Source organism: Notamacropus eugenii, chromosome 4 (genome assembly GCF_028372415.1).
Source record: "Notamacropus eugenii isolate mMacEug1 chromosome 4, mMacEug1.pri_v2, whole genome shotgun sequence".
NCBI classification, from domain to species: Eukaryota; Metazoa; Chordata; class Mammalia; order Diprotodontia; family Macropodidae; genus Notamacropus; species Notamacropus eugenii.
Genome location: NC_092875.1, coordinates 56,066,207 through 56,082,644, shown reverse-complemented (window position 1 = coordinate 56,082,644; position 16,438 = coordinate 56,066,207). Strand labels below are relative to the sequence as shown.

The 16,438-nt window shown below is 41.6% G+C and overlaps 1 protein-coding gene across 1 annotated transcript; it reads right to left on the bottom strand.

Moving 5' to 3' along the window:
* Nucleotides 1–376: 376 nt before the first annotated feature.
* LOC140498110 (olfactory receptor 7C1-like) lies at nucleotides 377–1,864 on the bottom strand. The gene has a single exon (XM_072599400.1). The coding sequence runs from the start codon at nucleotides 1,422–1,424 to the stop codon at nucleotides 489–491; it is 936 nt and encodes a 311-aa protein (XP_072455501.1). The 5' UTR covers nucleotides 1,425–1,864; the 3' UTR covers nucleotides 377–488.
* Nucleotides 1,865–16,438: the final 14,574 nt, after the last annotated feature.

The window sequence follows — 16,438 nt, the reverse complement described above, 5'->3', positions numbered from 1 at the left end:
CTTTTCTTGTATTTCCTATATTTTTGCACCATTTAAAGATTACAAATCATTTACACATATGCAAAGTCATTTGAGCCACAGGGAAAACACATTATGAGGGAAATAGATGTTATAGTCCCCCTTTTACAAATAAGGAAATCAAGGATCAGATAATACAAGTGACTTGCTCAAAGGTCTAGAGTTTGTATGTGGTGTGACAGGGACTAAAACTCAGGTCTTGTGACTTCAAATCTAGAGTTCCACTATAAAACAGCAGATCTTTAGATGAAACCAAACTTAGTATGTAAGACTGTCACTATTATGGCAGTACCAGGAAATAGAGTCAGGGAGCAGGTGATCTATGTCATCTAAGGTCAAAAAGAGAAGACACTGCCGGGAGAGTGTGACCCTGGGAAGTCCCAGGCTTCATGTTTGGAAACAGATTTATGTCCACTACACTTTATGGCACAGTACATTGTGATATACTCAGGATGAGCCATACCTAGTCACTAAGAGAAAGCCAATCTGCTAATAAGTCTCCTCAGAGCATCCTTTATGTCCTTGTTCCTCAGGCTATAAATGAAAGGATTCAACATGGGAGTCACCACAGCATACATCACAGAGGCAACTGAGCTCTTCCAAGAAGACTCTGTAAATGAGGAACTAAGATATACTCCAATAACTGTTCCATAGAATAATAAAACAACACAGAGATGAGACCCACAGGTAGAAAATGCTTTATACTTTCCCCCAGTGGATGGGACCCTCAAAATGGAAGAACATATTTGAGCATAAGAGAAAATGATGCCTGTGAAGGGAAGAAAACCCAGAAGTCCAGTTATTAAATACACCAAAATGTCATTGACGAGCGTGTCGCTACAAGATAGCCTGAGAACCTGAGTGAGATCACAGTAAAAGAGTGGAATTTCACGTTCTGAACAAAACAACAGCCTCATCACCAGTAGACTATGGAGCACTGCATTTAGAAGACTGATAGTCCAGGAAAGTAAAGCCAGCAGGACGCAGAACTGTGGGCTCATGATAGTCACATAACTGAGAGGGTGACAGATGGCCACAAAGCGGTCATACGCCATCACTGTGAGCAGTAAAGTGTCTGAACTAGCAAAAATCATGAAGAAGTACATCTGGGTGAGGCAGCCAGCATAGGAGATGGCCTTACTGTGTGTAAGGAAGTTCACCAGCATCTTGGGGACCAAGGTGGATACCAGACAAAGATCCACCAGGGACAGGTTAGAGAGGAAGAAGTACATGGGGGTGTGGAGGTGGGAGTCAGAACCAATGGTCAGCATAATGAGAAGGTTCCCACCTACAGTGACCAAGTACATGCTCAGGAACAGCCCAAAGAGGGGCAGCTGATGCTCTGGCTTCTCAGAAAATCCTAGAAGGAGGAATTCAGAAATATAGGTTTGGTTGGTTGGTCCCATGTAGCTTGTTTTTCTGCAAGAAAAGAAATAGGAGATGTGTATTAAGTGAAAACACAAAGATCCCTGATTTATGTATGGAGTGAAGTCCAGGACTTGGACTCAGAAGATCTGGATTTGAATTGCAGCCTCATCACATCCTCCTTGTATGATAATCATTATCATCGTAATGGCAACAACTAACATTTATAAAGCACTTATCACGTACCAGACACTTTGCTAAACACTTCACAATTATGGTTTCATTTGATCCTCACTACAACACTGAGAAGTAAATACTAATTATTCCCATTTTACAGGTGATTAAACTGGCTAAGTGGCTTGCCCAGGAGCACACAGCTAATAAGTATTTGAAGCCAGATTTGAACTCATCTTCGTGACTCCAGGCCTGGTACTCTGGCCCCCACTAGGAGGCTTCAAGTATCCAAATATATGCTGCAAATAAATATTCTCTCTCTCTCTCTCTCTCTCTCTCTCTCTCTCTCTCTCTCTCTCTCTCTCTCTCTCTCTCTCTCTCTCTCTCTCTTTCTCCTCCTCTGTGTGTGTGTCTCTCTGTCTCTCTGTCTCTCAGTCTGTGTGTGTGTCTCTCTCTGTGTGTCTCTCTGTCTCTCTCTGTCTCTTTCTGTCTCTCTCTTCTTCCTCCCTTCTTTCTTCCTTTTTTCCCCCACCTTTCTCTCAGTCACACATACACACACACATACATACACACACAATCAGAACAGCTATCATTTGCCTTAATTATAATTACGCTCCAAAAACAACTAGAAAAAAGAAATTCTGATCTCACTAAAGGGATGAGGTAGTTGGTGGTATAAAAAAGGATGGTGACACTGACTTAAAGTGGCCATTTCTACCTGCAATGTATGGTAAAGTCAGTCAGCTAGTAAGTATTAATGAGGGACCTACTATGTGCTGGGAACTGACACCTAAATTTGGAGAAAGTAAATTTCAAAGGGTTCAAAGGAAGGTTACATAGAATTTCATAGACTAAAATCCAATAGGAAAGGGGTTCTTAACCTTAACCTCTTGTAGTACAGACCAATTTAGTTAGTAGTCAGTATGGTGAAGCCCATGGACCCCATCTTAGAATAAGTGGTTTTCTTAATGCATGAAATTAAACCATATAGGATTATTAAGGAAACTAATTTTCTTGAAATAAAGTTATCAAATTTTAAAAAGACAAATTCACAGCCCCTCGGGTGAAGAACTTTTGTTGTAGAGGGAGTCAGCCTGGGGAATGGGAAGATGCTCTAGAATGAAATTGAAAAGATAAAGAAACAATCCAATGAGGAGGGGAAATAGGGTGTGTCTGAAGAGACAAAAGTGGATGCACAGGTAATTTACCAACTCATTTTTTTTAAGGATACATACATCAGTGAAACAGACTAGATAAAGAAGCATCATAGACAATTAGACCCCACAACCTAGTGCTCATGGATCTCAGAAAACATAAATTACTTGAGGGAAAGCATTCTATTTGACACAAACTACTGGGAAAACTGGAAAGTTGTTTGGAAGAATTTAAGTTTAGAACTAAACCAGTATCATAGATCTGTTACCCACAATTACTTGGAAATAACACTGATCCAAATATCTCACCCCATATACCACAAGCTCAAAATGCATATTAAAGGTCAAGCCTTAAAAAAAATAAGAAAGGAATCAGATCAGGAATTTGTCAGGACTACGGCTAAGGAGATAGATCTCAATCAAAGAAGGAATTTTTAACCACAAAATTTAAAATAGGTCATTTCAATTGCAACATTGAAAAAGTCATGAACTAAAGAAAGTAGTGAAGCTATTGGTTGGGGAAAATAACTTTGCATCTGATGAGGGTCTGATAACCAAGATAGATAGACAAAGAACACAGATATGAGGGCCATAACATCTATGGATAAGTTGTGATAGTCCCATTTTACTCTGCCTTAGCCAGACTTCAGGTGGGGAACTGTGTTCAGTTGTGGGTGTCATGGTTTGAGAAGCACACTGATAAGGTGGGAAGTGTCTGAAGCAGGATTAACAGAAGGGCCTTGAGTCCCTGGAATATGAGGATAAGTCAAAAGAAAGAGATACATTTGGGCTAAAGATAAGACTAGGAGCAGATGGCAGGAATAGGGGGGTGGTATTCTAATATATGTATGTGTTTGTTCTTCGTTGCCAAAGAAGACCATGCCATCAGAGAAATAATGACATGACTTGCACTTGACTTTGTTTTGAATGAGGGAGGGCTGTGCAGGTCACCAGCCTCACTTTTCCTCCAGAGCCATCTGAATCCAGTGACCAGATATTCATCAGGATGACTGGAGATGACCCAGGATGAGGCAGTTGGGGTTAAGTGACTTGCCTAAGGTCACACAGCTAGAAAGTGTCAAGTGGCTGAGGTGAGATTTGAACTCAGGTCCTCCTGCCTCCTGCACTGGTGCTCTATTCACTACACCACCTAGCTGCCCCTATTCTAATATATGTGTACATGTTGAAGAGAGACAAGATTTCCTGGGACCTCTTCTCTTTTCCTTCTATAGTATCTCTCTTGATGACATCAGTTCTCATAGGTTCAAGTACCATCTCTATGCCAATGATCCCCAGATCTATAGACCCAGCCCTGGCCTCTCTCTTGACCTCCAGGCTTGTATCACTGCCTGCCTTTTGGACATCTCCAATTCAATGTCCCATAGGCATCTCAAACTCAATACGTCCAAGTCAGAACTTAGGGTTTTTCTGTCTTCTCTTCTGAACTTTCCTGTTATCAGAGGTACCCCCATCATCCCAGTCACCCATGCTCTCAACCTTATTTTCATATTTAGCTCCTCACTCAGATCACTCCACTTATCCAGTCTGTTATCAAATCTTGTCATGGTCACCATCTCTCTAAATCTTTCCTTCTCTCCTCTCACACAGCCTTCATCTCCTTTTGGCTGGACTATTGCAATATTGCAATGATCTCCCTGCCTCCAGTCCCTTACTATGCCAGTCCCTCCTCCATCCAGCTGTCAAAGTGATTCCCTAAAGAACAATGCTTAGTCTCTGACCCTCTGCCCTGCTAAATCAACTCCAAGTTCCCTGCTACCTCCAAGATCGGATATAAAATCCTCTCTTTTACTTTTAAAATGCTTCACAACCTGGACCTCTCTTACCTTTCCAGTCTTCTTGCTTTTTATGGTCGTCCAGCAATTAAAAAATGTTTTTCCCTCCTGGAGGACTGAGATGAGAAAATATTACCTTCCCCCCTCCATCTTTCCCTTTGTCCTGTTCATTTAGTGGTGTTTGCATAATTTCTGGAGTTGGTTGACCCAAAGGCAGCTATTTTTGATCATTCTTGACAATTTTCTGGTTAAAACAGCAGCTGCCACCAACTAACCATGATGCAAGAAACAGTTCTTCAGAACTCATCTCTGCAACCCTCAGCCTCCCACCTGCACTCCCTTCATGCCTGCCTGCATGATTAAATAACTGTGCCTGACAGACATGGTGAAAGCTATCAGGCCAACACATCCCAGGATCTCAGAGCTAACCAGGTCCTTAGAAGACTTTCCTTGGAGGTCCTGCTTAAGTACCACATTCTCCAAGAAGCCTCCCTGATTTCCCACTCGAGACAGCTGGAAGTTACCCGCCACCCCCCCAACCCCTCACCCCCTCATCTCACAGTTCTTATGAAACTTTGTAAGGCCTCAGCCTCCCTCCTAAAACCACCATTGTTGAGCCTAGGGGACTGAGGTACTACTCCCCATTTCCTTATAACAGCTAGCATTTTATATGCCACTTTAAGGTTTGCAAAGTGCTCAATTGATCCTGACAAAGACCTAGGGAGATAAACGGTATTATTATCCCCATTTTGCAGATGGGGAAACTGAGGCAGAATCCAGTAAGGGACTTGTCCAGGGTCACCCAGCTAGTAAGTGTTTGAGGCTGGATTTGAGCTGAGGTCTTCATGATTCCAGATCCACTGCTCCTTCCACTAGGCTAACTAACTGCTTCATTAATTTCTCCTCTCAGTGACCCTCTGCTCTAGACTCAAATGTGGCCCATCCAGGATTCAGTCCCATGAGAGCCTAAACACTTGGAAGAAGAATCAGACTCCTTTTCCTCACTTTTCCAGGATCATTACATACCCTACCCAACTATCTAGTTAGGGGAAAGGGGAAGAGAGGTTCTTAAGCCTTAGGTTCAGGCTCACATCTAGGATCTCCCCAAAGAGCAAATAGAAAGGTATTTGATATACAATAGACAGAGTGCTAGACTTGGAGTCAAGAAGACTCATCTTCCCAAGTACAAATCTGGCCTCTAGCTGTGTAACACACAAATGAACAAGTCATTTCACCCTGTTTTCCTCAGTTTCCGCAGCTGTAAAATGAGCTAGAGAAAGAAATGATGAATCACTCCAGTATGTTTATCTAGAAAATCCCAAAGGGGTTCACAAAGAGTCAGACACAGTTAAAAAAATAAAGAAAAAGATTGAACCACAAAAACAATGTACTACAAGAATCAATGGGGAGTGGGGAGGTGAGAAGAAAGCTAATAGAGACAAGGCCCTTAGCTCAGCTCCTACTTACCACCCACATGTTCTTGGCCAAGAGTTTAACTTCTCTCTGTGTTTCTAGCTCTTCATTTGTAAAAGGAGGGAGCTGGACCAAGTGGTCCCCTGGGTTTCTTCCAGCTCTAGTACTATGATCCAATGACCTTAAAGGATCATCTAATTCAATTGTCTTTTTGTTCTTAATTCAGAAAATGAAACCCAGAGAAGGAGTGACTTGCCCAAGTGATTCCACTAAAGCTAGGACTAGAGACCAAGCATTCTCACTCTATCTCCTGAACCACAGGGGAGCCTCCAGGTCCAAGAGAGCCAGCCCTTCTTCCACCACTCCAAAATTTCAGGTTGCCAACTTGAAGCTTAGATTGCCAGACCTCTTACAGCTTCCTACAATCAAAGTTCTCAGGAGACTCAGATTGGTACGGGAAGACCTACCTAGGACCCCAGGACCACTGCCCCTGGGTCAGCAGAGAAGGTGACAGTGGTAATATATCTAAAGACAACATTTTAAAAAAGCAGAATTCAGTATTGCTCTTTGTGCTTCAACCAACTTTAGTAGACTTAGTTCTACTGAACGATACAATAATCTAAGAAAACTCAAAAAGACTCATGATGGAAAATGCTATTCACATCCAGAGAAAGAACTATGGAGTACGAATGCAGATCAAAGAATACTATTTTCTCTTTTTTTTTTTTCTTTTTCATGGTTTTTCCCCTTTGTTCTGATTCTTCTTTCACAACATGACTAATGTGGAAATATGTTTAATATGTTTATACATGTATAGTCTATATCGAATTGCATGCCATCTTGGGGAGAGGGAAGGGGGAAAATTTTAGCATTCAAAATCTTATAAAAGCAAATGTTGAAAACTAAAAATTAATTATTTTTTTAAAAAAGTAATTTGCTTTGCTTCCAGGTGACTGATTTTAAATATGTTTTCACCTTTCTGCTAAGAAAGGTTAGCATAAAGAACAGAAATTAACATTTCTATGGGTCACAATTGCTATTTGTTTTGCTGTTTTTTTGAGGAATCTTTGTATTTAGGAGAAGGGGTGTTTAACCTGTAGAATGGAGTCCAGATAAAAAACACCCTTGAATCCATCCATCAGTTTCATCTGAATCCATCATCCATTGGTCTAAAACAAGACAGTCACAAGAAAACACCGAGACCACCCTCGTCCATGTCCTACTACCACTGAGGTGTTTCCTATGTTGTCCTACCCACTCTAACCCTTGAGTCTTATGTATGCACCCTCTGACCATGTGCTCCATGGTCCACTCCCAGCCCAGAGTTCCAACCTTGCTCCTACACTCACCAACTCTCTAAAAGGCCAGTCTCAGCCAGGCATCTCCCCTGCTTTTTACTGTCCAGGTGACCCTATATTTGGGGGAGGTAGAATCTATTCCTGATGGGTTTTTCCCTGCCCTTAGAAAAATCTTCAGTCTGCTAAAAACCCAAACCTCCATTCCCTTTTCCCTACTTCTTTTTTATTTTTATTTTCAGTTCCAAATTCTCTCCTTCCTTCTAACCTCTCCCCTACCCATTGAGAAGGCAAGAAACCTGACAGCCATTATACATATGAAGTCATGCAAAACACATTTCCACTTTAACCGTGTCCTACCTCCTTTAATTCTCTCATTCTTCCAGTCAGCCAGACTCACAACCTCTAAGTCCATTGTTGATTCTTCATCCTCCCTCATAGCCCCTCTCATCCAATCAGTTACCAAGTACTGTTTATTCTACCTCTACAACTTCTCAGCCATCATCTCCTTCTCTCCACTCATAAGTCCATCTCCCAAGTCAGGAGTGGAGAACCTGTGGCCTGGAGGTCATATGTGGTCTTCTAGGTCCTCAGGTGCAACCTTTTGATAGAGTCCAGGTTTTATAGAACAAATCCTTTTGTGAAGTTTGGATTCAAAGGGCTGCACTTGAGGACTTAGAGGGCCACATATGGCCTCAAGGCAGCAGGTCTTCCACTCTTGAACTAGGTAGTCCTCATCATTTCTCTCCTGGACTATTAAATAATTTCCTTATCAGTCTCCCTGCCCCTAGTCTCTCTCCCCTCCAGTCTTTCCACCCTATTGATATTCTTAAAACTCACATCTGACCATGTCTCCAAAAACTTCAATAATTCCCTATTCACTCTAGGATGAACTTGGCATTTAAATCCTTTCACAATCTGGCTCCAGACTCACTGGAGACCAACTCATTACATATTAGTTGCCTTTATGCATTTTCCATTCTAGACAACTGGCCTTATTTGCTATTCCCATACATTACATATAATTTCCCAGCTCTCTGCATTTACACAGACTGTCTCTCATTCTAGAATGCTCAGAATTCGTCTATCTACCTCATGGAACTCCAGTTTCCTTCCTTCAGAGCACAGTGCAGACACTGCTTCCTACACGTTTTTCCTGAGTACCTCCCACCCCCTAGTAAAATCTAAGACTCTCAAGTGCAGAGACTGGTTTAATTTTTATATTTGTACCCTTGTCTCCACCTCCTGGCTGCCTTCAGCTAAAATCCCACCTTCTACAGGAAGTCTTTCCTGATGCCCCTTAAGGTTGCCAGTTTCTCTCTGTTGGTCATCTCATTTATCCTGCATGTAGCTTGTTTGAACATAATCACTCTCCCCCATTAGACTGTGATCTCCTTGTGAGCAGGGATTGACCTTTGCCTTTCTATGTACCCCCAGTGCTTAGCCCTGTGCATGATGCATAAAAGGCATACTTAATAAGTGTTTGTTGATCTTGGCATATTCTATTCATATTTTTTTTTAGTCAGATTTGTGATCTCATCCATTTGGGGAACTCTTGATAAGGAAACTCCCTGCAACTACTCTACAGATTACTCATTTAGAAAGTTTCTTGAAGCATTGAAATGTCACGAGCCTTGCCCAGGGTGAACTTAACGACACAGACACTAAAAACTGCCCTCTATTCCAAGACAAAACCCGAGCTGTTAGCTATTGCCTGTATGTGACGTTACATCTACTACCTTTGTGCCTTTGCCCATGTGGACCCCATGTGGCAAATGTATTCTTTCCTCATCTCTCTTTCTTGGAATCCCCAAATTTGTTACTCTCTGCCATACAAGCCTTTCTTGATTCACCCAATGACCCTTCCCTCCTTTTTGAAATGACTTTGTGTAAAAATTTATATATTGTCTCTATTTATCTACATGTTACGTCTCCCCTACCTTAGTAGAATAGAAGTTTTTTGAGGGCAGGGAGAATTTCATCTTTGTTTCTGTATCCCTGGTACCTGGCACATAGTAAGTGCATTATAAATATTTACTGAGTTGAAGCTCATTTGATCCTGACAGATATATGTGAAGGTGTCATCTTAATTCTACTGGGAAGGCTCAGAGAGGGAAAAGTACTTGTCTAGGATGTCACAGCAGGACTGGGGCTTTGAACATTAATCTCTTGACTTTGAGGGTTGATTTCTCTCCATTGCCCTGTCCTAGAATGGCTGCGTTGAGCTGAGTTCTGGGTTCTCAGATAGACTAAGGTATGGGTCAGACTGAGTTGGGTTCTGGTCTAGACAGGTATGACATGGGCTGTGCTAGATTTTGCAGAATTTGAGGAAAAATAGATTGCCTCCCTTCCCATTTCTTCTTCTCCTTTCCTTTTCGGTCAGTTGCCTCCAAAGTACATACCCATCATCACCAGGAAGACAAGTTTGGCTCATTCTGTATCTGTCCTGTATTGTTGCTAGCAGTTATGGGTCCCAGAAAAGGAGAAGAGATGGTCTCAGGCATGGGGACTAATGTTTCTGGGAGACAGATATAAGCGGACCTTCTCCTGATTTGAGACAGATGATATGAGAGGCCAGAGTGGTCAGGGAAAAAATGGAATACTTGTAGTTTTTAGGACCTCAGAGACTCAATTCCCAAAACTGCTCATTAGAAAAATCATACAATTATCACTCCACTCTCTGAGCAGCTCAGCTCCCTGAGGATCAAACAACACCAACAGAAAACTTCCTAATAAGGAGCACTGTCCAAATATGGAATTAATAAACTATCTCTTGGAGGGGGTAGAGAAGGGAAGGCAACTTACCTGTCACTATAACCCTTCATGAAGAGACAGGAAGACTACTCACCTGTGTTGTTGTAGAGAAGTTTCCTTCCTCAAGATAGTTAAATAAGATGATTTCTGACATTCTTTCCATTTCTAATAATGAATTTGACTAGAAAGATTCATATAAGCTGGATAGAGCACTGGTCCAGAGTCAGGAAGACCAGAGTTCAAATCCAGCCTCAGACACTTATGAGCTGTATAACTTTGATCAAATCCTTTAATGACTTTCTGCCTCAGTTTCCTCATCTGCAAAATGGGGATAATAATAGCACCTACCTCCTAGAGTTTTGATGTTATATCAAAAATCAAAAAATCATATGTGTGTGTGCGTGTGTGTGTGTGTGTGTGTGTGTGTATGTTAAATGTTATGCTTGTGAAGCATTCAGCATGGTGCCTGGCACATAGTACGAACCAAATAGATTTTTTTTCCCTTCCTCTTCCCCCTTCCCTCATAGAGCAGTGAAACAGTTGGGTGACTCAGTAGGTAGAGCACTGGCCCTGAAGTTAGGAAGATCCAAGTTCAAAGCCAGCCTCAGATACTTACTAACTATTTGACCCTAGACAAGTCACTTAATCTCTGGTTGGCTCAGTTTCCTCGTTTGAAAAATTAAGACAAAATCATCTACCCTGTTGTGAGGATCAAATGAGATCGATTTATACAGCAATTTGCTTCTTAGTGACCTGGATAGGCGAGAGGATTTGCTCTCACTTAGGTTTGCTCATATACCAGCATGGCCAACACAGAAGCAGGAAAACTGCTCACAGTTATTGGCTCATACCCCTGCCTCAGCTACTCCTGGGACAATTTTGGTTTTGGTGTTACTCTGAGGGTTCTCCCCAGCAAGGGAGTGGGAGTGGCGGGGAAGAGGAGAATTAAAAAAAAAAAAAAGTACCCTGAGTATAAACACGATTCAACTACAAAACAGGTAGTTGGTTGTTTTTTTCCTCCACACAGAAAAGGGGATTCTAATCAATGTTTAAAAATCATGGAATGATTAGAACAGAATGCAGTCACTGATTTTGACTGGTACATTCTGTTTAGAAACTAATACTCAGGCTTCATTGGGACTTCTACAAAGTTGCTCTGTGGGGCCAACCTCATTTTATGTTTTCACCTACACTGAGCATAGTCCTATTAAATCCAAGTGGGCTCTTTTCTCTTCATTGTGGTCTCTCTCTGCTAGTTATTTTTCCTTATCAGTCTATTTTTGTGGATGTTGAAGTGCTCCGGTAGGCACTATACTGCTTCTCGGGTGCCCAGGAAATGGAAAATGTCAGCTACCTCTCAAGAGCTCAAAAGGTTCAATGCCAAAGGAAAAAAGATACAAATAGGAGATGGCCTTAGCCCAGGCACAAACTTGCCTAGAAGGCCATAAGATAATGGCTTGCAGCTAAGTAGAAGGAAGTGCATGCTCCACCCAGTCCTTCGGACCACTCAGAGTCAGGTCATGCAGAAAATACATAAAGAAATTCAGAACAGTCTGTCAACAAGCATTTATTAAGAGATTACTATGTTCCAGGATCTGTACTGTGCTGAAAATACACCTCTCCAATCTACTCTCCACTCAGCTGCCAAATTAATTTACTAAAGAGATCTGACCACATCACCCCCTTTCTCAATAAATTCCAAGATCTGACCATGTCACCTCCTTCTCAACAAATTCCAATAGTTCCCTATCACCTCTAGAGTCAAATGTAAAATCCTCAGTTTGGTATTTAAAGCCCTATATAATAACCTGGCTTCCTTCTACCTTTCCAATCTTACACCCTCCCCCCCACCACATACTGTACACAATCCAATGACACTGACTTCTATGTTGTTCCTCCCATACGATGCTCCATCTCTGAACTCCAGGCATTTTCAGGTCATTTTGTGGCTATCTCTCATGGCTGGAATTCTTTCCCTTCTCATCTCCATCTACTGTTCTCCATGACTTCCTGCCCCAGATAAAATAACACCTTCTACCAAAAGCCTTTCGCAATCCCTCTTAATGCTAGTACCTTCCCCGTATCGATTATTTCCATTTTATCCTGTATATACCTTGTTTGAACTTAGTTATTATATTTTTCCACCATTAGACTGTGAGTTCCTTGAGAGCAGAGACGGTCTTTTGTCTCTCTTTGTATCCCTAGTCTTTAGCATAATACCAAGCACATAGTAGATGCTTGTTGACTTAACTTGGCACATAAAATGATTCACAATAATCAATAAGTTAGTCAACAAGCATGTGTTAATTGCTTATTATGTTCCAGACATTGTGCTCAGCGATGAGGATACAAAGAAAGTCAAAAATCATTCCTCTCCTCAAGGAAAATATATTCTAATGGGCAGATAACATATCTGCCAGGTACAAAGGTAATTTGAAAAGGGAAGGCATTAGCATCTGGGTGGATCAGGAAAGACATCCTATAGACCATGGAATTTAAGCTGAGTTTTGAAGAAGGCAGAAAAAAGCCAAACTGAATCATTTAAGTTTATTCTGGAGCAAATATCAATGATTGACAGAATCCCCTTGCCTCTTTTGGGGGGGGGGGGGGGGAACACTTACCACTTGTCGAGAGAAAGAGCGCTACGCACAGTCTTCTCAGGTGGTCTGCACTCTCCACCAGAAATGAAACACACCCAGGGGACAACCTCCTCCAAAAAGAAGAAAAAGAAGACCACTTTAATAGCAGAGTGCAAAGGTCAGGTCTCATGCTGTCCCATATAGCAGCTTTAGGTTCACTGCTGTTGCTTTCCAGCAGCACCAAGAGCCGTGGGTGGAATCCTCTTCTTTCATCAAGAGGAACATTGCTCCAAAAATCCCCCCTTTTAAGTGCCTCTTCTTGAATTGTACATAATAGATTTGCAGTTTCAAGGGCAATCACCTTTTTTTTTTTTACTATACTATGTTATGGAAATGCTTGTTTTATTCCATAAATTAAAAATAAAATATTTTTTAAAAAAAGATGATTCTGAATTGGAAATTTCTTTTCTCTGGCTAGAAAGTTAAATTCCTACACTACCAAAGCTGGGGTTAACCACAAGGCAACTCCTAAGATTATCACTGAATAGGAATATCCCCATTTCCTGGCTAGGTAGTTAGATTATTGAATTATTCAGCCTAAGAAAACCTACCCCCCTACCTTCTAAACAGGAGACCAGAAGCCAGGAACAACATTGCACAGGAAATCCCCTTTGTTCTACTTGAGTAAACGTATCCAACCCTGTTAAGCATCTATCCCAAGACACCACTATGCTCTCCGGATCTCTCCAGATAAGAGGTAGAAAGTGAAAAAAGTGGGGGAAGACTCTTTTTAAAGGCCAGTGAAAACAGGCATCTCTTTCCTCAAGACACCACCCTCCCAACAGTCCAAGCCAATCACTTCATCTTTGTGAAAACCTCAGCCACCGAAACTTTCATCAGATACCTTTTTTTTTTTGTCCACTTACTCTATAGGAAGATGCCCATCAAATCTCCTCAAAAAAGGACAGCTAACTGACAGTGGATAGAGTACAGGACCTGGAGTCAGGAAGATCTAAGTTCAAATCTTACCTGACACTTACTAGCTGTGTGACCCTGGACAAGTCACTTAAGTCAACGAGTTTTATTATGTGTCAGGAACTGGAGTAAGGGCTGGGAATAGAAGGGCAAGCAGGAAGAAAGATAGTCCCTGACTTTAAAGGGATTCTATACATAAAAGGAGACTGAAGCAAGGGAGGGAAGAAGAGATGTTGGGTCATGGGAAAAAAGTCTAGAGAGCCAAGAATATACAGTCTAAAGGGGAATGAAGCCATGGCTAGCCTAAGTGTCATCCTTGAAATGGAGATTCTAGGAAGAACCAGCCAATTAAAGGAAGAGGCTACAGGAGAGGAGGGTACTTCCAATATGAGAAGTCCAAGGGTAAAGTGACCTGCCAGGGTGAGCTTGTTAGAGAAAATCGAGTCAGGCAGCCAGGTTAGAACCCCAGACCAAGAGCCAGGAAGTTCAATAGACCTCAGATACTCTAACTGTACAAGTCACTTAAAGCACTGTATGCCTCGGTTTTCTCATCTGTAAAATAGAGATAATGATGGCACCTACCTCACAGGGCTATTGTGAGGATTAAATGAGATAGTAATTGTAGATTTCTTAGTCCAGTGTCCAGCACATAGTAAGTGCTATGTAAATGTTAGCTATTAGTCAAGAGTGCTGCTGCTGTCTGCCTCAATTTCCTCATCTGTAAAATGGGGATAATAATAGTATCTACCCCACAAGGTTGTTATGAGGAACAAATGAGATTACACAGTGCTTTGTAAACCTTAAAAGACTATATAAATGCTGTTGTTATGATTAACAATGATTTTTAAGAGCCCAACCCTCTCCCTGTAAGGTCATTAAGTTGATCAGAGAAATCCCTTGATCAACATTCCTTGCACTAGCAAGAGAGACTTTATCAAATGATTTGCTAAAATCTAGCTATAATGATGTGAACAAGGCCTAGGTGAAGGGCACTGGGGTATTTGCCTTCTCCCTCTCTACTCAGGTCTCCTTGGGCTTTAGGACTAGGCACACGCAGGGTCCAGTCCGAAGGGGGAGTATGTCCCTTAAACAAAGGAGACTGCCTCTTTTTTCTAAAACTCCCTGGCTTTTCACATTCCATATCAGAATCCTGAGGAAAAATTACTTAAAGCTTCAGCTTGGCTCAAGGACCTCTCAAGGACTAGGTAGAAAAACATGCAATGCACAATATATGCTAAGGACAGAAATATTGAAGGATAGAAGAGCCTGGAGTAATCTGTGAGGTCACCAAGAGTCAAACTTGACTTTTTAAAATGTATATACTATTTCATTTTTTCCCATTACATGTTAAAATGATTTTTAACTTTTTTTTAAGTTTTTAGTTCTAAATTCTATCTCTCCCTCCTCTCCCCTTTCTCTGAGACAGTAAGCAATCAAATATAAGTTCTACATGTAAAACATTTCCATGTTAGTCATTTTGATTAAGAAAGCTAAAATAAAAAAAGAATAAATAAAAGAAAATTAAAATAGCATGCTTCAGTCTGTATTCAAACACTATCAGTTCTTTCTCTGGAGGCAGATAGTATACTTCATCATTACTCCTTTAGGATGGTCTTGGATCATTGTATTTCAGAGTCTAGCTAAGTCATTCATGGTTCATCAAACATCATTATTGCTGTTACTGGTGACTTTGAACAGCCTTCCCTCACTTAAATCCAATTCACTTGCAGGTCTTTCCTTGCCAGACCTAGAGGCCTGTATTGGACTACCCGAGTCTTTCTTACCTGTCCCAGGTCTTCGGTTGGCCAAACCGGATAAACGTATGAGAGAAAGGACGTTCCAGAGTCAAACAGGGGTTGAGCTTTATTACAGGGTTTCGGTTACAAGTGCAGGGTGCTCTTCCTTAGGAGGAAGAGGGGGAGATTTCCTAAGGAGGCTAAGCTTAAGGGATTGGAAGTAGAAGTACAAGCGGGGAGAGAGGGGGAGGGGAGAGAGGAAAGAAGAAAAAGCGGAACCCTACTTTTCTCTTTGGCTCCACACGTGCTAAGAGAGAGCTTTCTGGCTTCCTCAATCCTACTTAATCTTCAGCCACACAGTTTGCATCTCAATACCATGCTGTTAGGTAACTAGGTGTGCTCCAATCCGGGACGACCTCGAGGGCAGGGAGACTCCACCCATCAGGTATCTCCGGGGGAGAGGCGGAAATACCCGAGCTAACCGAGCTAGCTCAGTCTGACCTTCTCGAACCCCCGCTGTTCATGGAGGGCCTCGTAAGACTCTAAGATTTAGAAGTCCCACTTTTACCCGCCCGAGACCGTCCACACGGAATTGAGCTTCCAGTCCCAACATTTCCTGACTTTCCTGACGTCATGTTCTACTTTGAGAATGAAGGACAAGCAACAATTCATGATACTGTGTACAACTTCTCCTGGTTCTGCTCACTTCATCTTGCATCAGTTCATGTAAGTCTTTCCAAGTTTTTCTGAAATCATCCTGCTTCTCATTTGTTACAGCACAATAATATTCCATTTAAGTCATACACCACAGCTTGTTTAGTCATTGCACAATTGATGGACATCCCTTTGATTTCTAATTCTTAGCCACCATAAAAAGAGATGTTATAAATATTTTTGTACAAATAGGTCATTTTCCCTTTTTTATTTTGGGTTGATGTCTTCAGGATATAGACGTAGGTATTGCTGGATCAAAAGGTATACACAATTTTATGGCCCTTTGGACACAGTGTCAAGTTGCTCTCCAGAATGGTTGGTTCAGTTTACAGCTCCTCCAACACTGCATCAGAGAAGAGTAGGACAAGAGTGAACAATAGCCCAGCTGTTTATTTCCTCCACAGGAAAGAAATGCTTAGCTCAAGAGTTTCACAAGCTTCAATTAACAAAAGAATTGCCATAAGCAGC